Below are 21,952 nucleotides of genomic sequence, written 5' to 3' on the forward strand. Positions count from 1 at the left end.
TATATCCTTCTACTTTCATGTCCAGTTATTCTATTAACTGTTGAGGGTTTGATTTATTTTGAAATTCCAACTAAAAACCTTAATTTATCCTCTTAAAAATTATAATACATAGTAGAACTATATGTAACTTTGTTCTGCATTTTTCAAGTCTTCTGTAAATGTGTTATAAAACTATCATAATTTTAAAAACTAAGAATTAAGGAAAGTTTACCTGTTTTTGTTTAGTTTTTTAATGCTACTTCTAGAAAACTTGCCCTTCTGAGTGTCTCATATTCTATTTCTTTGGAACAGCATCATTGTTCTGCCAAAAGTTTTCACTTTCGTCTCAGGTTCAGATTTGTTAACAAATTATATTATATAGTTATATATATATATATATCCTCATCATATACAAATTAACAATACAAATATTTATTAGAGAATTATCTGGTCTACTTTCAATACAAAGTAAAAGGGGAAAAAAAAGAAACAGCAGAGGAGAGCAATAGTATATACACCATGAAACTGAATTTGCTGACGTCTGGACTTAAACATGCCTTCTCAGGTGGTGCTAGTGGTAAAGAAACTGCCTGCCAATGCAGGAGATGCCAGAGGTGCAGGTTCAATGGGAAGTTCTGTGTGACGGCAGTCTGGAGTTCCATTTGGGAAAAGGTCCCAGGCAGTGCGACTGCTCTGTGGGTAACACTTTGGACTGTTGCTTCTTGAGTCCCCGCTTACAATCCCCAGGCCACAAACGATGGGCCAACAACTTTGACCTGCTCCAGTTCTCCCATAAGAAGAGAGGTTTTGACCACATATACTGTTAATTCATAATGGGAGGAATCAAAAATGCTGTTCAGTTCAGTCACTCAGTTACATCCGACTATTTGTGACCTCATGGACTGCAGCACGTCAGACTTCCCTGTCTATCACCAACTCCTGGAGCTTGCTCAAACTCATGTCCATTGAGTTGGTCATGCCATCCAAGCATCTCATCCTCTGTTGTCCCCTTCTCCTCTCCTGCCTTCTATCTTTCCCAGCATCAGGTCATTTCCAATGAGTCAATTCTTCGCATCAGGTGGCCACAGTATTGGAGCTTCAGTTCAATATCAGTCTTTCCAATGAATAATTCAGGACTTACTGCATTTTGAATTGAATGGTTTGATCTCCTTGCAGTCCAAGGGATTCTCAAGAGTCTTCTCCAACACCACAGTTCAAAAGCATCAGTTCTTCAGCACTCAGCTTTCTTCACAGTCCAACTCTCACATCCATACATGACTACTGGAAAAACCATAGCTTTGACTAGATGGACCTTTGTTGGCAAAGTAATGTCTCTACCTTTTAATGTCTCTAGGTTGGTCATAACTTTTCTTCCAAGGAGCAAGTGTCTTTTAATTTCATGGCTACAGTCACCATCTGCAGTGATTTTGGAGCCCAAGAAAATAGTCTGTCACTGTTTCCCTTGTTTCCCCATCTATTTGCCATGAAGTGCTGGGACCAGATGCCATAACTTTAGTTTTTTGAATGTTAAGTTTAAAGCAAACTTTTTCACTCTCCTCTTTCACATTCATCAAAAGGCTCTTCAGTTCCTCTTCACTTTCAGCCATAAGCGTGGTATCATCTGCCTATCTGAGGTTATTGACATTTCTCCTGGCAATCTAGATTTCAGCCCGTGCTTCATCCAGCCCAGTGTTTCTCATGATGTACTCTGCATATAAGTTAAATAAGCAGGGTGACAATATACAGCCTTGACGTCCTTCTTTTCCTGATTTGGAGCCAGTCTGTTGTTCCGTGTCCAGTGCTAACTATTACTTCTTGACCTACATATTGATTTCTCAGGAGGCAGACCAGGTGGTTTAATATTCCCATGTTTTTAAGAGTTTTCCAGTTTGCTGTGATCCACACAGTCAAAGACTTTGGCATAGTCAATGAGGAAGATGTTTTTCTGGAATTCTCTTGCTTTTTCTATGATCCAACAGATGTTGGCAATTTGATCTCTGGTTCCTCTGCCTTGTCTAAATCCAGCTTGGACATCTGGAAGTTCTTGGTTCACATACTGCTGAAGCCTTGCTTGGAGAATTTTCCAAAAATGCTCTCTTCTCAATAATTATCAAGCACACTGAACTTGACCATTTCCCCCCAAAAATTATCTTACAACTTTGAGAACAGGCTGGAGGTTTAGTAACTGAGCTATTTCCAACTATTAATTAAATGAAGACCTTAAACCTGTGCTAATCAAAGTATTGCAGACAAAACATCAATAAAGTGCTCTCTTGGTTTACAGCCAATAAGAATTTCCCACAAGGACCAGAACATGGCAATGATCTTCCCAAGCTGTAGGCCAGCAAGAGGGTTGGTCTCTACAAGCTTTTGGAAAAAGTTCGGCATATGTTTCAAAATTTTAAAAAGGCTCTTACCCACATTCTCAATTTTTGCAAATCTACCTAAGTGAAGAAAATAGCTGATAATAAGAAAACGATTAGGCAAAAAAACATTCAGTATAGTATTATTTAAAGTAATAAAAATTAGAAACAATCCAAATATCTAACCAAAAGGAACAGCCAGATAAATGAGAGTGTCTCTACCAGATGAAATGTCATGTATCCACCGAAGGTGGTGCACATAAGGAACCTACAGTCATACAGAAAATGGTTCATGTGATATTAGGTAAGAGAGAGCAGTATGCAAAACTATACATCAGTAAGACTGTATCTGTGTTAGAGACAATAAAAACAAAAAACGAACGTTCAGACCAGCAACTCGGAACAGAGTATACCAAAAATGCTCAGTGGGATTGTTTGGATGATTAACTTTGGTTCTTTTTCCCTTTACTGTTATATGTTTTTAAATTTTTCAGTTTGCACATGTGCTATTTTATAGTGGAAGAAAGTATAAAAGACTGTATTAGGTTAAACCCTTGATTGTCAATTTTGTCCTTTTCCTTTCTGTGACGCCTTCCTGCCCCTGGGAATGATGGTGCAGTGTGCTTACCCGACAAGCTGAGCAGTCCACTCGAAAGCACTGACACCAGGAGGTTTACATGAGAAACAAGGTATTCAGAACCCAGGAAATATCCTCATTATTATAATGATAACAAGAAAATAATTTTCGTGATAACCTTCACTCAACCAGGGTCCCCAGTTCTGGCAAGAAGGGCTGGCATAGACCTTACCTTTTCCAGCTGGGATGTGCTCTCGTCACAAGCTTCTCGGAGCAGATGCTGGGCTCTGCTGACGTCTCCTCGCCTGTATGCAGCATGAATGCCTTCTGTCCTGGGGCTCTGCACTATGGGCTCACCGCCTGGCATGGAGAGTTTGCTGCCCATGTCCCCAGCACCTGGGTGAACAGAGGTGCACACACGACATCATCTCCACCGCCAGTGCTGCTTATGGGAACCACCGGACAGGAGAGCAGGATGTGCTTTAGCCAGAGAGGGCTGCTCTGAAATGCCACCACTCTCACCCAGCACAGCCAGCTTCAGCACCTGCCCCCTGTGGCGGCACTTTCTGCATGGAGCCAGAGGTGAAGGCGCGGGGAGGCTGGAAGATTCTGGAGTGAGACAATGCCTGGAGAGTGGGTTCAGGTCCCCCAGGGCAGCTGCCTGGCAGTCTGGCCTCACCAACATCACCACCAACTGCCCCACTGCTATGCCCCTCAGAGGGACACGGTATCCCGTGGAGGAAGAAAGGCCAAGTCAAAACCTGAGCGTGTGGAAATCTCGACCCTCTCTGCCTGGAAAATGCCACAAAGGCATGGGATTTAGAGTGGCAGCCCTCACTCCATACTTGCTGGGTCTGAAGACACAGATGTGAAACCAGACAGCCCTTGGAGCTCCCACTCTAGAACAGCTTTATAATTAGCAGTCTATAGATCCCAGAAGGCTTCAGAGACTTCCTGCACATCCTAAAGTTGCACAGAAAACTATGCATGTATGTGTATGCGTGTGTGCGCACATTTCTCTGGGAAGAAAATTCAAGGTTCCTACTAGATTTGCAAATGTGTTACTGAACCACAGTCTAAAGCTCTGTCTCTATCATAGAAAAGACTGCAATGAATGAGTAGTTACATTTTGATTGTGTTAAGTGGCAGCAGAAATGGGGACAGAATTCGAAAATCATTCTTGGCCAAGTTCACACAGCTTGTAAGAGGCAAACCGTGACTGGTGTTTGGTTCACCAGCTCTTAGGCTGGGGCTAACCCCACTCCATCTCTTTGAAGAGATGAAAAAACGGGCTTTTTTTTCATGTAAAAATGTAAATGATGAGGAAGGTTGCCTTCCAAACATTCACATCACAAAAGCAAACCACATTACAGCAGCTAACATTTGGAACAAAGTTTTTTCAAAATCTATTTACAATAGGATAAAAATTACATGTTTAGAAATAAATTTTTAAAATGATGGATAAGATCTATACCCTGAAAACTATAAATGTTGCTGAGAGAAGTTAAATAAGACCTATACAAATGGAAAGACATCTCATGTTCATGGATTAAAACAATCAATATTATTAAGTCTCAATTCTCTCCAATTTTATCTATAGATTCAATATAATCCCAACCATAATTCCAATAGGATTTGAGGGGGATAAAATTGACAACCTGATCCTCAAATTTGTTCAAAAATTCAAAGGAGTTACCCCAAACAATCTTGAAAAATAAGAGTTGGAGGATCTACAGTACTTGATTTCAAGTCTTACATAAAACTACGTAATAATCAAAGCAGTTAGCTACTAGTATATACAAATTTATCTGTGGAACAGAATAGCTTCTCAACTTTCTGTTGAGAAATAGACTCATACTTGTACATCCAATTAATTTTTGATAAGGGTGCCAACACAATGAGAAAAGCAAAAATTTTTTCAATAAATCGTGCTGGGACAACTGGACATCATTAAATAAAAAGGGACTCTGACTCCTACTTCTCACCACACACAAAAATTACTTTGAAATGGATCATGGATTTAAACATAAAGGTTAAAACCGTAGTGCTTCTAGGAAAAAATATCATAGGAGGACATTTTTATGACTTCAGAGTAGGCAAAGCTTTCTTAGATGGGACACAGAAAGTAATAAACATAAAAGGAAACAATTACTAATTAGACTTCAACAAAATTTAAAACTTATGCTCACCAGAAGGTTGATCAACCATTTAAAAACTATTTACCATTTGACAATGCGTAGGCAAGTTACATACTGGAAAAAAATATTCGCAAAACATACACCCAAAAAATGAGTAGTATTCAGAAAACAGGAAGAACTCCTCTAACCTGGTGATAAAGGACAAACAATCCATTAAAAACAAGCAAAGATTTGAATAGCAGAAGAGATTCAAAAAGCTCAATTTCATTAGTCATCAGGGAAATGAAAATTAAACACCACTACAATCCCACAAAAGTCAGTAAAATTTAAACAGACTGACAATACTTGGTGAGGATATGGAGAAACCAGAACACTCATACCTTATTGGCTGCATCTAAAATTGTACAACCACTTTGGAAAGAAGTCTAGTGGTTCCTTACGAAACTAAGTACACACCTATCCTATGACTCCCTTATTCTATTCTTAGATATTTACCCGAGAAAATATGTCTAAAAATATATCCAATAATGTTTATATTAAATGCCATTCATGGCATTTTCAAACTGTAAAAGTGTTCATCAAAAGGAATTCAATAAATAACTCCCATAGTATAGTGACTACGCAGCAATCAAAAGGAATAAACTGCTGATCCATTAAATGATTGATGGGAATCTAAAAACACACTGCTGAATGAAAGAATGACTTCATAAAATGATCCCATTTATATGCTGTTCTGATCTATGGTGGGGGAAAAATCAGAACAGTGGTTCCTGAGGGTGGGCATGAAGTTTACCAGAAAGGGGGCACCAGGAAATCATTTGGGCATGGTTTTATATCTTGGTGACCTTTTCAGTATACAGGTGCTGGTTTTTGTCAAAACTTATCAAATAGTCCAATGAAGCTATGTACATTTTCTTTATATAAATTTTATCTAAAAATTATAAACAATATTAAACTATAGCGAATAAAATGAATACTAAAGTATTTGAGGGTGAAAAGTACAGATATTTCCAACTTAATTTGAGATGCATTAATAATAACAGATTGATAGGTGGACAGAAGAACAGAGAGATGGATAGAAATGAGAGTAATTTCAGAAAGTGTTAATGGTAGAATTTCGGTGGTGGGTATATGGGCATACAGAGTTCAATCCTCTCAGTTTTACTGTATGTTCAAAACTTTTCACAACAAAGTCTTGGGAGAAGTAAATCAGAATAACGTACCCTAAATGCAAGGCCTGCCATACGGCATACTGAACTAGTTCCACCGCCAGTGCAGAAAAATCCTGCCTGGGGAGAAAGGGAAAGACAAACTGCTTGCAGTAAAGGTCCTTGATACCATTCAGAGTCTTTATAGCTCACTCTAAGCCATGACTGTTTCCAAGACAGCCATTCTGAAAACCCACGTTAAGTGGATTTCAGGAGCATCACTCACAATCTGCACCCTTCCCAAAACATGAATGCAAGACTGCTGTGCTTAAATGGAGTTTACTGGGTTTTGGCTGTGTATTTTTAGAAAGAGGAATCAGAAAAGGGTATAGTGTGTAAGAGGTTACATGTTAGGCAGCTTGCCAGGTGGCACTAGTGGTATAGAATCTGCCTGCCAAAGCTGGAGACACAAGAGATGCAGGATATTGGGAAGATTCCCTGGAAAAGGAAATGGCACCCCACTCCAGTATTCTTGCTTGGAAAATCCCATGGACAGAGGAGCCTGGTGGACTACTGTCCATGGGACCGCAAAGAGTCAGATGTGGCTAAACACACACAATTCAAGGCAGTTTCACGTCTCAACACACACTAACAATCCTCATTATCTATTATTTTTTTATATTTGTAGTTAACTTTTATTTACCATTTCTTGCCGGGGGCCAGCGTGAGGAACTCCACCCATGGCAAAGGTCATGAGGAAGGAGGCTTGGCATATGCAAAGGCGTGATCAAGCCTCAGGAAACCCCCTGTTCCCGAGCATCTACCCCAAAACCAGAGTTTGTTTTATGCTCTCACCTACACCTCTGACTTTATGGGGGGCTCTCCCCCATAACCATTTCTCTCTTGGAGAAGGAGTTAACGTGCAGCTCCAAGGCAATAAAAATTCCTGGGCGTGACAAGAGTGTTTCAGCTTACGGTCTCCTCTGAAGGTTATCTAGCTCACCTGTATAGGTTCATCCGGCCACATGTGATTGTTTACAGCCTCCCAACCTGAGAGACACGAGATGTTTTAGACTTACTAAAGGCAAATTCTTTTGGGGAGTTAGAAATTATTAGTATAGTGGGTTGGTTAGGAATTATATTGGTGATGGGTTTTTCATTTGTTGTGTCAATAATTGCTGCTAATTCCCTGCTCTGGGTGGGACAAGGATGTCTCAGGTCAAACCTCTCTGCTGACAGACTAGCTTGTGTGACAGGATCATCCATACTCCTGCCACTACGCACATGATTGTTTACTACCTCTCAACCATAAACAGCAGAGAGCTTTGGAGTATTTTGAGAGTCTTAATTAGCATAGGGCTTTTTCTTCTGGTTGAGTCAATGATTGCCACCAGGCCTCCATATCCTTAGGCACCTGGGAATATATTAATCAATGTATTTGGACTATAGAAAAGGAAATATAGTAGTTTTTGATGTTAGCGATACTAGACTTTTTGAGTTAATGGATTTTCTCTTTTGTAATAGATCACTGTACTTTGTTATAAATCACTGTGTCCTTGCTATGTAAAAATGTAACTTTATCACTATCTTAAGACTAAATAGATCTTAAGGGGAGCATTGGTGAAAGGATTTTCATTTGTTGGGCTGATGTTTGCTGCTAAATCTCCATGTTCCCTACCCTTATACTGAATATAACTAACATATAGGAGAAATAAGTATTAACCTTTAAGCATATAGGAGAAATAAGTATTAACCCTTAAGAGTAATCATGTTACCCTTGGGTTAAATAAATTCCTTTCTTGATTGTAACTCACTACACCCTCACCCTATAGGAATGTAACTTTATTTGGATGGTGGTGCCTGGTTTAAGAAAAAACACCTTTGGAAGAAATAAGTTTTTTGGTTATCAGAAAGAAAGGATCATAAAATGTCAGCAGGTCTCACTCATGGCCAGAAGATGATGTAATATCCCTAAGACCTTTTTTTATACATTTATGTGAAGCACCTGATTTTGATAAAGGTCAGGACTGCTGACCCCTGCGTGACTCTGTATTCATCCCTATATGTAACAAAAGGTATATAAGCAAAGCCAAAAATAAAGAAATCGTATCAGTTTCCGGAAAGACTGATTCCCCCATGTCGTTCTTTCTTGCTCCTCATTTTTCTGGCTGAATTCCCATCTAAGCATGGATGCTATTCCACGTAATCCAAGTTATTCAGCCTCTTTTATCCACTGATCTTCCTACTACACTATCCGTTTCTAATCTCTCTATATATCTGTAATTAAATATGTATTTTTCCAAAGATACCGACGCCGTCCCCCCACCTTCGAATCACCCTGGATCCACTGGGGCTAGACCCCGGCAATTTCTTATTTCTCTCATTTATCTCTTTTAGTTAGAATTATCATCTTATGTCATTTCTTTTTATTTTTAATTAGAAGATAATTGCTTTACAATATCATGTTGTTTTCTGCCATATAACAATGTGAATCAGTAATAACTAAATATATATATATATATACACACACATATATATATCCCCTCCCTCTTAGTTCTCCCTTCCACCCGCCCCGCTAGGTCATCACAGAGTGCCAGGCTTGGCTCTCTATGTTATACAGCATCTTCCCACTAGCCATCTATTTGAGAAACTGGCACTGATATATACACTACCATGTAAAATACTACCCTGTAAAAGACTTTAAATTTACTACCATGTAAAAGAGAATCCTCATTAATTATTAATAATCAGAGACCCTGAGACATTTGAGCCCCACAGGCAGGGAGAAGGAGGGAAGCCACTGGGGGGAGAAGCCTTTGGCGGGGCAAGAAGGCAGAATACACAGCAGCAGCAGCCATCAGAAGGGGCACTTAGTCACGTCACTGCTCATCTTTCAGAATTAAACATCCCCCTTAGCTCCATAAAAGACAGGTGTGTACAAAGGCATAAAGTAACTTCTTCTCTTCAGATTAGGAATAAAGTGACCTCTTCTGTTCACCTTAGGAACATAAATAGAAACTCCAAGTTAAGCAACACTGCCAAGGTGGAACCTAGGACATGGGATGCACATGAAATTACAAGGGTGGTTTTACTTTAACTTGATTTTTAAATCATTCAATGTTAAAGCTCAACATTCAGAAAACGAAGATCATGGCATCTGGTCCCATCACTTCATGGGAAATAGATGGGGAAACAGTGGAAACAGTGTCAGACTTTATTTGGGGGGACTCCAAAATCACTGTAGATGGTGATTGCAGCCATGAAATTAAAAGACGCTCACTCCTTGGAAGGAAAGTTATGACCAACCTAGATAGCATATTCAAAAGCAGAGACATTACTTTGCCAGCAAAGGTCCGTCTAGTCAAGGGTATGGTTTTTCCAGTGGTCATGTATGGATGTGAGAGTTGGACTGTGAAGAAAGCTGAGCGCTGAAGAATTGATGCTTTTGAACTGTGGTGTTGGAAAAGACTTGAGAGTCCCTTGGACTGCAAGGAGGTCCAATCAGTCCATTCTGAAGGAGATCAGCCCTGGGATTTCTTTGGAAGGAATGATGCTAAAGCTGAAACTCCAGTACTTTAGCCACCTCATGCGAAGAGTTGACTCATTGGAAAAGACTGTGATGCTGGGAGGGATTGGGGGCAGGAGGAGAAGGGGATGACAGGATGAGATGGCTGGGTGGCATCACTGACTCGATGGATGTGAATCTGAGTGAACTCCGGGAGTTGGTGATGGACAGGGAGGCCTGGCGTGCTGCGATTCATGGGGTCGCCAAGAGTCGGACATGATTGAGCGACTGAACTGAACTGAACTGATGTGGAATAAATGACGTAATTAGAAACACTCTGCTCAGTTCTATTTATATATATATTTGTTTTTAATGCTGTGGTTTTTTCAGTTTGAATCTGATTTTCTTAAGTTACATGGACAACACATGTCCACTGTCACTGACACAAGAGCTGGGGGTTCTGGTCCAAACAAACTGTTGGAAAGACATTATGGAAAAATATCAATTAATCCATATACATTTAATTTAATCTGCCAATTTCATTTAATTTCCTGAAATTGTAAAGAGAAGGGTGAACATTTATTTAAATTGAAAAAGACCAAAATGCTAAGTATTAATGATGGGCTGAGGGGAATTAGATAGGATTAGAAAAAATTTTTCTTTATTTCCTAAAGTCTCTGTAATGGAATCATATGACTTAATTTAAAATTTTAAAGAAATCAAATAAGCAATAAAAGAACACATTCTCATTGAAAAAAAATTAAATAGTACAGAGATACATCATGTAAGGCAGAAACCCTCTTCCCCACCATGAAATGTCTTTTGTTAAAGGTAAATATATGTACTTTAATAGTAATTTTATGATGCTAAAGCTGAAACTCCAGTACTTTGGCCACCTCATGCGAAGAGTTGACTCATTGGAAAAGACTCTGATGCTGGGAGGGATTGAGGGCAGGAGGAGAAGGGGACGACAGAGGATGAGATGGCTAGATGGCATCACCGACTCGATGGATGTGAGTTTGAGTGAACTCCGGGAGATAGTGATTGACAGGGAGGCCTGGTGTGCTGCAATTCAGGGGGTCACAAAGAGTCAGACATGACTGAGCGACTGAACTGAATTGAATAGTAATTTTATTTTTACAAAAATACTACTAAACTTTTATATTGAGAATTGATGACCTTTGATTTAAACTTAGAGCAAGATAATTTATTTATACTATTTGAGATTATTTGATTATTTTTGCCCATTAATCAAACATTTCCATAATTATATTCTTTAATACAGTAAAACATCACAGTTCTAAATATTTTATTCATACATATTTAAAATTCATACTCAAAATACAACCCCCAAACATATTCAATATATTGAATCTATTTCAATATATTGAATATGTTCTATTCAATCTATTGAATCTATTTCAATATATTGAATATGTTCTATTCAATCTATTGAATCTATTTCAATATACTGAATATGTTCTATTCAATCTATTTCTATCTATCTTTCTATTTCAATATAATATTAATGTAGCAGAGAACTAAAACTAGTAGGAAATTAATAGTAGAACATTAGAATGATTCAGTGTCAAAATTTTTTTAAATCCTTTCTGTTCTCTATTACAATGGGTGTAGTTATTTTCCAAGATAACAATGAAAATTCCATATATATATCAACTGGCATCCTACTTGAAAGTTAATATGCTTAGTAAAGAAGATAACTTTAAAAAAAGGAGAAGGGGAAGCCATTAGCATAGTATTTTTTATTTTTAAGGTTTGATTAGTGTTGCTTGTTTGTTTTTGGGAAAGAGACAATCAGAAGTAAGTAGAAGTAGGAGCTAGTGAAGGAAAGCTATAAATGTAGTGGATGACTAGCATTATGGATTCAGGACACAGACTTACTCGAGAATACAAGAAATATTTCCAATAAGCTGTGACGATGACAGGTGAACATACTTCTGCTGCTGCTGCTGCTGCTAAGTCGCTTCAGTCGTGTCCGACTCTGTGCAGTCCCATAGACGGCAACCCATCAGGGTCCCCCGTCCCTGGGATTCTCCAGGCAAGAACACTGGAGTGGGTGGGTGATAAATGTTAATATCTATAAGGCCTGGTATTTAAATATGCTGGTCATGGGCAGTAAACAAAAGTTCGTTATGTGAAAATTTATTAAAAATATTTTAAAACATATGAAACCAGAACATCACGTAGCCTTTGACAGTCACTTTCAAGTTAATTGGAGAAGGAAATGGCAACCCACTCCAGTACTCTTGCCTGGAGAACCCCATGGAGGGAGGGGCCTGGTAGGCTACAGTCCATGGGGTTGCAAAGAGTGGGACACAACTGAGCGACTTCACTTTACTTCACTTCGAGTTAATAATCTATTTACAAAAAAAAATACTTTCAGTAACACTGTATGTTTTACATATTCTGACATTTATAGGATAAATGGTTTTAGTTGCCAATAACTCAACCTCTCAATGTTATTTCTGTAATTCAGGTTTTAGAAAAATAAATTATTTTGACTATAGGAAAATGAACAGGAATTATTCTTCTCTTTTATTTTGGGAAAGTAATGAAACAGAATTTCACAAATGTTACAGAATGATACCTGGTGATACAAGCCAGGCTACTTCACTAACAGTTCATTGTGGCCTTCCCCATTTAGTCCTCCTTCATCTGCTGATTCTGAATCTGTTCTGGCTTTATATCCTAATGAGGTATTCTTACCTTTTCTTCTAGAACAGTATTGGTTAAATCATTCCTCCTGACCCATAGTTGAACTAAAATTCTCTCTCTACTGCTTTTTTATTTTTCTGTGAATCTAGGACAATGGAGAGGTAGTATGAAAGTGACTTTAATTCTATCAATTCTAAATCAGTTTGTCTCTTACATATATATATTTATTATACTACTGCTTAATTCTATCATCCCCATCAAGGAAAGCATGCATGACAGAAGACAAATGTTCTTTCTTGATTCAAAAATCTCTGGCATCCCCTGTGTATCCTAGAAAAGACACTACCATTTACATGAATACATGCTTTTAAAAAAATTACATTCACCTGCATCAATGGAGCAGCAAAAAGTAAAAATATATCTAAAAACCCAGAGTTCACAGCAGAATAAAGAGTAAATTCTAGGCTGCGACTGACCTGGTCATAATTGTTCAATGGCCTTCCTGTGCCACTGTCCATCAAATCCCTGTGTGGCCAAATCCTGGGGTCAGGGGCTGTCCCTCCCTGGAGCGGACACCCTCCTGGCACTGCGGGGGCCCGTCCGCCACAGTCCTGGGCTCACTAGCCTTCAGCGAGAAGGATGCTTCTTTCTTTGTCAGCTGTCCCTCTAGGGTTTTAGCCTCAGCAGCACTTTTCATCTCTGGGTCGCATTACAGTGAAATCCAACCCTTTACTTCTTCAGGGAAGAGGCAGAGGTTGGGGGTGTGGAGGGCGACATGACCCCCGGGGGTGACCCTCAGCAGTAATTCCTCACCGACTCCAGATGGCTGGAGCTCAGCTCCATCAGGCTGGGCCATCAGACCAGCATCAGAAACGAAAGCAAAGACAGAGGTGGCCTTGGCCAGAGGCCTGGCTCACGGCTCACACGGAGCAGATCTCTAGCCGCGCGGGCTGCACGTTTCTCACACCAGCAAAGCCTCCCAGCACTGATAGGAAATTTCTCTGTGGATATTTTCACCAAATCCCTGAAATGAATTTTTGCTAATAAAAGAGGCATGGGCGGTTATACCTACGAGCAGGCTGGACAGAGGGAAATCACATGTATAACAGTGTGATTATCTTTAGAAATAAAAGATACAACTATTCATAAGATATCATGTTATGTCTACCTGATATAGTCAAAAATTTAACAAGCTCTAACATTTACTGCTGGCCGGAGTGTGGTGGAATTGGTTCATTTGTCATGGGAAGCCTTACTGAGACAGGCTGGGACCTGGGACCCTTTACTGTAGTTCTGCAATGCTTGCACCTAGACCAATGTCTCTCAGAGCTACAAAATACAAAGAAAATAAAGAGGCTAAAAGTAACTGTATATGCAGGTCAGGAAGCAACAGTTAGAACTAGACATGGAACAACAGACTGGTTCCCAATATGAAAAGGAGTACATCAGGCTGTAGATTGTCACCCTGCTTATTTAACTTCTATGCAGAGTACATCGTGAGAAACGCTGGGCTGGAGGAAGCACAAGCTGGAATCAAGATTGCCCGGAGAAATATCCATAACCTCAGATATGCAGATGACACCACACTTAAGGCAGAAAGTGAAGAGGAACTAAAAAGCCTCTTGATGAAAGTGAAAGAGGAGAGTGAAAAAGTTGGCTTAAAGCTCAACATTCAGAAAACGAAGCTCATGGCATCTGGTCCCATCACTTCACGGGAAATAGATAGGGAAACAGTGGAAACAGTGTCAGACTTTATTTTGGGGGGCTCCAAAATCACTGCAGATGGTGACTGCAGCCATGAAATTAAAAGACATTTACTCCTTGGAAGGAAAGTTATGACCAACCTAGATAGCATATTCAAAAGCAGAGATATTACTTGCCGACTAAGGTCCGTCTAGTCAAGGCTATGGTTTCTCTAGTAGTCATGTATGGATGTGAGAGTTGGACTGTGAAGAAAGCTGACCACCGAAGAATTGATGCTTTTGAACTGTGGTGTTGGAGAAGACTCTTGAGAGTCCCTTGGACTGCAAGGAGATCCAACCAGTCCATTCTGAAGGAGATCAGCCCTGGGATTTCTTTGGAAGGAATGATGCTAAAGCTGAAACTCCAGTCCTTTGGCCACCTCATGCGAAGAGTTGACTCATTGGAAAAGACTCTGATGCTGGGAGGGATTGAGGGCAGAAGGAGAAGGGACGACAGAGGATGAGATGGCTGGATGGCTTCACCGACTCGATGGAGGTGAGTCTGAGTGAACTCTGGGAGTTGGTGATGGACAGGGAGGCCTGGCGTGCTGCGATTCATGGGGTCGCCAAGAGTCGGACACGACTCAGCTACTGAACTGAACTGAACTGAGAAGAGACAGAGCGCTCAATCCTCTCTCTCACACGAGGACACGATGAAAAGGTGGCGTCTACAACCAGGAGGTGGGTCCTTGCCGAGAACAGAACCTGCCAGCACCTCCTCCTGGACTTCCTGGCCCCTGGAGTGAGAAAGAAATGTCTGCTATTTAAGGCACCCAGGCTTTGGCAACTTTATAGCAGCCTGAGCCATCTAAAGTAGTAGAAGCGTTAGCCGCTCAGTAGTTTCCAACTCTTTGCAGCCCCATGGACTGTAGCCTGCCGGGCTCCTCTGTCCATGGAATTCTCCAGGCAAGAACACTGGAGTGGGTTGCCATTACCTTTTCTAGGGGATCTTCTTGACCCAGGTATCAAACCCAGGTCTCCTGCATTGCAGGCAGATTCTTTATCATCTGAGCCAGCTGGCCCAGTAGGACCTCAGGATACTTCAAAATGAGGAACTACCATGCAACCATTAATACTGATTACATGGAAAACTAAGTAAAAAAAAAAAAAAATTACTTATATGATATTAAGCTAAAAGAGCAGAATATGGAGCACACAGGAAAAAATGGGAAAATATATAACACAGAAAACAGGTTGGAATCATTTGAACATACACAGTGAAATTGAAAGAGTTTATTCCAGGTTTGCAGATGATGTCTTATTAAAATGCCTGGGGGGAAAAGGGAGATTTCTAATGAGCACAGGCTATTATTTTTGTTTATAAAAATTTAATCTGTGTTTCCCAAAATCTTTTCCTCTTTCTCATCAAGTTTGTACTGATTTTGCAATTAAGAAAAGGAAAATAATAACAAAGATAAAATGGATCCAACCCAAAGTTAACTCCTTTCAGATTTAATGAACTAGTTCTTTGATGGTATTATTTAAACTAAAGCAGCTCTTGGGTACACCATGTCCTGACACAGTTGCCCTGAGAATAAAGAAAATAAGAACATTTTCTGGGACAATAATTGGCAAAGGTGTCATGGACTTTAAAAGAAAAAATAAAATGATCTGTGATAACATTTGGTAGATCAGTAATTGTTACCGATTATTAAGAACTGCCAGATGCTATAAGAAATACTCTACGTACATCCACCTTCCTCCGAACACTCATGCAACACAGGGGTTCTTACCACCACTTTTCACCAGGTGACCAGTGCTCTGAGTGATTAGATAAAGCGCCTCCACCCAGCTTCTAAGAGCAGATAGGCCCTGTCATCAAAGTCCGACTCCTCACTTCACAGGCTGAGTGCACCCAACCAAACGTGGGGCAATTGTTCAGAACATAATGTGCCGGGGAAACATGTGGGAACTAAAAGGTGAGATGATTGTCCTGTTGTTATTCTTGAGTCACTCAGTGTGTCAGACTCTTTGTGACTTCATGGACTGCAGCACACCAGGGTTCCCTGTCCTCCAGTATCTCCCCGAGTTTGCTGAAACTCATGTCCACAGAGTCAGTGATACCATCCAACCATGTCATCCTCTGTTGCCCCCTTCTCCTGCCCTCAGTCTTTCCCAGCATCAGGGTCTTTTCCAATGAGTCAGCTCTTCATATCAGCTGGCCAAAGTGTTGGTGCTTCAGCTTCAGCATCAGTCCTTCCAATGAACATTCAGGACTGATTTCCTTAAGGATTGATTGGTTTGATCTCTTTGTTGTTCAAGGGACTTTCAAGACTCTTCTCCAACACCACAATTTGAAAGCATCAGTTTTTTGGCACTCAGCCTTCTTCACAGTCCAACTCTCACATCCATACATGACTACTGGAAAAGCCATACTTTGACTAAATGGACCACTGTCGACAAAGTGATGTCTCTGCTTTTTAATACACTGTCTAGGTGTCTCATAACTTTACTTCCAAGGAATAAGCATCTTTTAATTTCATGGCCACAGTCACCATCAACAGTGATTTTGGAGCCAAAGAAAATAAAATCTACCACTCTTTTCATTTTTTCCCCATCTAATTGCCATGAAGTGATAGGCCCAGATGCCCTGATCTTCATTCTTTGAATGTTTATATTTAATCCAGTTTTTTTCATTCTCCTCTTTCATCTTCATCAAGAAACTCTTTAATTCCGCTTCGCTTTCTGTCATTAAGGTGGGGTCATCTGCATATCTGAGGCCGTTGATATTTCCCCTGACTATCTTGATTCCACCAGCTTGTGATTCATCCATCCTGGTATTTGCATGATACACTCCACATAGAAGTTAAATAAACAGGGTGACAACATATAGCCTTGATGAACTCCTTTTTCAATTTTGAACCAGTCCATTGTCCCATGTCCAGTTCTAAGTGTTGTTTCTTGGCCTGCATACAGGTTTCTCAGGAGATAGGTAAGGTTGTCTGGCATTCCCATCTCTTTAAGAATTTTCCACAGTTTGTCATGATCCACACAGTCAATGGCTTTGGTGTAGTCAGTGAAGCAGAAGTAGATTTGTTCTGAAATTCCCTTGTTTTCTTCATGAGCCAACGAATGCTGGCAATTTGATCTCTGGTTCCTCTGCCTTTTCTAAGCTCAGCTTCTACATCTGAGAGTTCTCTGCTCATGTACAGCTGAAGCCTAGCTTGAAGAATTTTGTGCATTACCTTGCTAGCATGTTAAATGAGCTCAATTGTACGGTAGTTTGAACATTCTTTGATATTGCCCTTCTTTGGGATTGGAATGAAAACACATTTTCCAGTCCTGTGGCCACTGCTGGATTTTCCAAATTTGCTGACATACTGAACACAGGCCTTTAACAACATCATCTTTTAAGATTTTAAATAGTGGAGCTAGAATTCCATCACCTCCATTAGCTTTGTTTGTAGTAATGCCTCCTTAAGGCCCACTTGACTTTACACTCCAGGATGTCTGGCTGCATGTGAGTGATCATACCATCATGGATTGTTGTTGTTCAGTCATTCAGTCGTGTCTAACTCTTTTCGACCCCATGAACTGCAGCATGCCAGGCTTCCCTCCTTCACCATCTCCCAGAGCTTGCTCACTCTCATGTCCATCGAGTCAGTGATGCCATCCAACCATCTCATCCTCTATCCTCCCCTTCCTCTACTTCCTTCAATCTTTCCCAGCATCAGGGTCCTTTCTAATGACTCAGCTCTTCATATCAGGTAGCCAGGTATTGGAGCTTCAGCTTTAGCATCAGTCCTTCCAATGAATATTCAGGATTGATTTCCTTTAGGATTGACTGGTTTGACCTCCTTGCTGTCCAGGGGGCTCTCAAGAGTCTTCTCCAACACCACAGTTTGAATTTTGGTGCTCAGCCTTTTGTGACCCAATTCTCACATCCACACATGACTACTGGAAAAACTGTAGGTCTGACTATATGGACCTTTGTCAGAAAAGTAACGTCTCTGATTTTTTAATATGCCGTCTAGGTTTGTCATAACTTTTCATCCAAGGAGCAAGGGTCTTTTAATTTCATGGCTGCAATCACCATCTGCAGTGGTTTTGGAGCCAAACAAAATAAAATCTCACTGTTTCCAGTGTTTTCGCATCTATTTGCCATGAAGTGATGGGATCGGATGCCATGATCTTAGTTTTTTGAATGTTGAGTTTTAAGCCAGCTTTTTCACTCTCCTCTTTCACTTCTATCAAGAGGATCTTCAGTTCCTCTTCGCCTTCTGCCATAAGGGTGGTGTTTTCTGCATATCTGAGGTTATTGATATTTCTCCCGGCAATCTTGATTCCAGTTTGTGCTTCATCCAGCCTGGCATTTTGCATGATGTACTCTGCATATAAGTTAAATAAGTAGGGTCACAGTATATAGCCTTGATGCACTCCTTTCCCAGTTTTGAACCAGTCCATTGTTTCATGTCTGGTTCTAACTGCTGCTTCTTGACATGCATATATGTTTCTCAGGAGGCAGATCAGGTGGTCTGATAATCCCATCTCTTTCAGAATTTTCCCCAGTTTGTTGTGATCCACACAGTCAAAGGCTTTGGCATAGTCAACAAAGCAGAGTAGATATTTTTCTGGAACTGTCTTGCTTTCTCTATGATCCAATGGAGATTGGCAATTTGGTGTCTGGTTCCTCTACCCTTTCTAAATCCAGTTTGAACATCTGGAAGATCTCGATTCACATACATTTGAAGCCTCATTTGGAGAATTTTGAGCATTACTTTGCTAGCATATGAGATGAGTGCAATAGTGCAGTAGTTTGAACATTCTTTGGCATTGCCTTTCTTTGGGATTGGAATGAATGCTGACCTTTTCCAGTCCTGTAGCCACTGCTGAGTTTACAAATTGGCTGGCATATTGAGTGCAGATTTGAAATAGCTCAGCTGGAATTCCATCACCTCCACTAGCTTTGTTCATAGTGATGCTTCCTAAGGCCCACTTGACTTCACATTCCAGGATATCTGGCTCTAGATGAGCGATCACACCATCGTGGTTATCTGGGTCATTATGATCTTTTTTGTATAGCTCTTCTGTGTATTCTTGCCAACTCTTCTTTATATTTTCTGCATCTGTTAGGCCCATACCATTTCTGTCCTTACTGTACCCATCTTTGCATGAAATGTTCTCTTGATATCTCTAATTTTCTTGAAGAGATCTCTAGTCTTTCTCATTCTATTTTTTTCCTTTATTTCTTCACATTGTTCGCTTAGGAAGGCTTTCTTATCTCTTCCTGCTAGTCTTTGGAACTCTGTATTCAGATAGGTATTATCTTTCATTTTCTCCTTTGCCTTTTGCTGTTCTTCTTTCCTCAGCTATTTGTAATTCTTCTTCAAACAACCACTTTGCCTTTTTGCATTTCTTTTTCTTGGAGATGGCTTTGATCACCGCCTCCTGTACAATGTTACAAACCTCCGTCTATCAGATCTAATCCCTTGAATCTATTTGTCACTTCCACTGTATAATTGTAAGGGATTTGATTTAGATCATACCTGAATGGCCTAGTGGTTTTCCTTACTTTCTTCCATTTAAGTCTGAATTTGGCAATTCAGGTCATTACAATCTTTTTTTGTGTAGTTCTTCCGTGTATTCTTGCCACCTCTTCTTAATCTCTTCTTCTTCTGTTAGATCCTTACCATTTCTGTCCTTTATTGTGATTCTGTCTTATTAGACGAAAAACCAGAGAGGAAATAGAAACCAATTCAGCCACGAATTCAGCAGCAGTTGAAAAGAGATGCAGAAATACAGAGCTACAAAGATGAATTTTTTCCAACATTGAGGTCCTCTTCTGAAAATTAATTTATTGCTCACTCATTTTATAAATACTTAATACCTACAATGTGCTGAGCTAGAGCCTGGGGACACACATTGATGAGACAGGTTGGAAAAGCTAGAGTGTGGAGCTGTATTCTTTCCAGATTTTACTTTAAAAAAAAAAAATGAAGTATGGTTGATTTGGGTTTCCCTGGTGGCTCAGACAGTAAAGAATCCACCTGCGATGTAGGAGACCTGGGTTTGATCAGTGGGTTGGGACGATCCCCTGGAGAAGGGCATGGCCACTCACTCCAGTATTCTTGTCTGGAGAATCCCCATGAACAGAGGAGTCTATGGGGTTACAAATAGTTGGACACAACTGATTGACTAAGCACAGAATTTTGCATAGAATTTAAATAAGCAGGGTGACAACATACAGCCTTGTCATACTCCTTTCCCAATTTGGAGCCAGTCCATTCTTCCATGTCCGCTTCTAACTGCAGCTTCTTGACCTGCATACAGGTTTCTCAGAAGGCAGGTAAGGTTGTCTGGTATTCCCGTCTCTTTAAGAATTTTCTACAGTTTGTTGTGATCCACACAGTTAAAGGCTTTAGCTTAGCCAATGAAGCAGATGTTTTTTTCTGGAATTCCCTTGCTTTTTCTATGATCCAACAGATACTAGCAATTTGATCTCTGGTTCCTTTGCCTTTTCTAAAGCCAGCTTGTACATCGAGAAACTCTTGGTTCATGTACGTACTGCTGAAGCCTAGCTTGAAGGATTTTGAACATTACCTTGCTGGTATATGAAATGAGTACAATTATGTGGTAGTTTGAACATTCTTTGGGATTGCCCTACTTTGCTAGAGGGAATGCAAAATGGCACAGCCTCCATGGAGGGAAATTACCAATACCTAGCAAAATTACATCTGCATTTTCCCTCTTAGCCCAGCACTCTGTATTTTAGAAATTTATGCAAAAGATATGAGACAAAAATACAAAATCATGTCTAGTATTGTATTGCTATTGCAGGGGAAAAAATCTAGGTGTCCATCCATAGAGAACTAGCTACAGAAACTATGGAACATCCATACAACAGAGCCCTACGAAGCAGTAAGGAGAGAGAAAGAGTTCTCTATACTGGGGGGTCATCTCCTATTGCTCTGTGATTCTCAGGGCAGTTCCCATTATCTCTCTCCGGGGTAGGGCGCAGGACATGCCAGCCTCCAGTGACCCTATGTGCTGGGTCTGCTCACCCCATCCTAGAGCTGGGAAGGCAGACTAGCTCAGCAGAGGGCAAGTGAGGAATCTGAATTATGCCCCCAAGAGGCAGCTCGGCACAGTGCGGCAGAAGGAAGTACAGCACTTGTGCTTGGCTTGAGTCTGACCAGAAAGCGATACTGGTTCCCGGAAGAGGGAGACGCCCCTCCCTTCATCCCAGCCCCTGTGCCCGCCTAGGGGTCACTGCCAAGGATCCTCCTCATGCCCATCTGCAGTCTCAGTGCATCCAGAAGTACTGATGTTGGGGAGAGAAGCTGCAAGCAGATGTCCTGCCTCCATCTCCTCATCCTCCTAGGTAGCATCTGGAAGGCCTTACTGGTGCAGGGCAGGCAGGGCAGGGTGCTGCAGTGTCTGCACTGGAAAGGGCAGAAGCAGGGCAGGCAGACGGATACAGACTCTCACCAAGACAAGACAAGCTGACTCTGGGGGAAATGCCTGGGAGGTCTCTTGAGAGTACAAGATTAGAGACTGAGGACAGAAGCTGCATTTTGTGAACTTCTGGGAAAGATCTGGGCAAAGGAGTTCAGAGGTTTGGCCGCGTGCTTTAAATGGAATTCCTCGTGGATGTTCTTTCAAAAAACTTAAGTAAAGATCTAAGCTGCTTTATGATTTTAAGATTCCAGGCTGGAGTTTCCTTGGAATATAGAGGCCATGAGTGATTACCCCAGATCTCACATAAATATTCATTTCTCTTCTTCTTCCTTTTTAATGAATGAATTATACTACGATTATGTTCTGCAACTTGCTTCTCTCACTTGGAAGTTCTGGGTTGGCACTCGGAGACCCAGCACAGCTGTT

At 40.7% G+C, this 21,952-nt stretch overlaps 1 protein-coding gene across 1 annotated transcript in view; it reads right to left on the reverse strand.

Moving 5' to 3' along the window:
- The window catches only part of LRRK1 (leucine rich repeat kinase 1), a 134,655-nt gene that overhangs the window by 90,930 nt on the left and 21,773 nt on the right, over positions 1-21,952 (reverse strand). Inside the window, exon 3 of the mRNA XM_052659683.1 lies at positions 3,152-3,315. Within this exon, the coding sequence (XP_052515643.1) occupies positions 3,152-3,315 (164 nt within the window). The remainder of the gene's footprint in view (positions 1-3,151; positions 3,316-21,952) is intronic.

This window comes from Budorcas taxicolor, chromosome 21 (assembly GCF_023091745.1).
Source record: "Budorcas taxicolor isolate Tak-1 chromosome 21, Takin1.1, whole genome shotgun sequence".
Lineage (NCBI taxonomy): Eukaryota > Metazoa > Chordata > Mammalia > Artiodactyla > Bovidae > Budorcas > Budorcas taxicolor.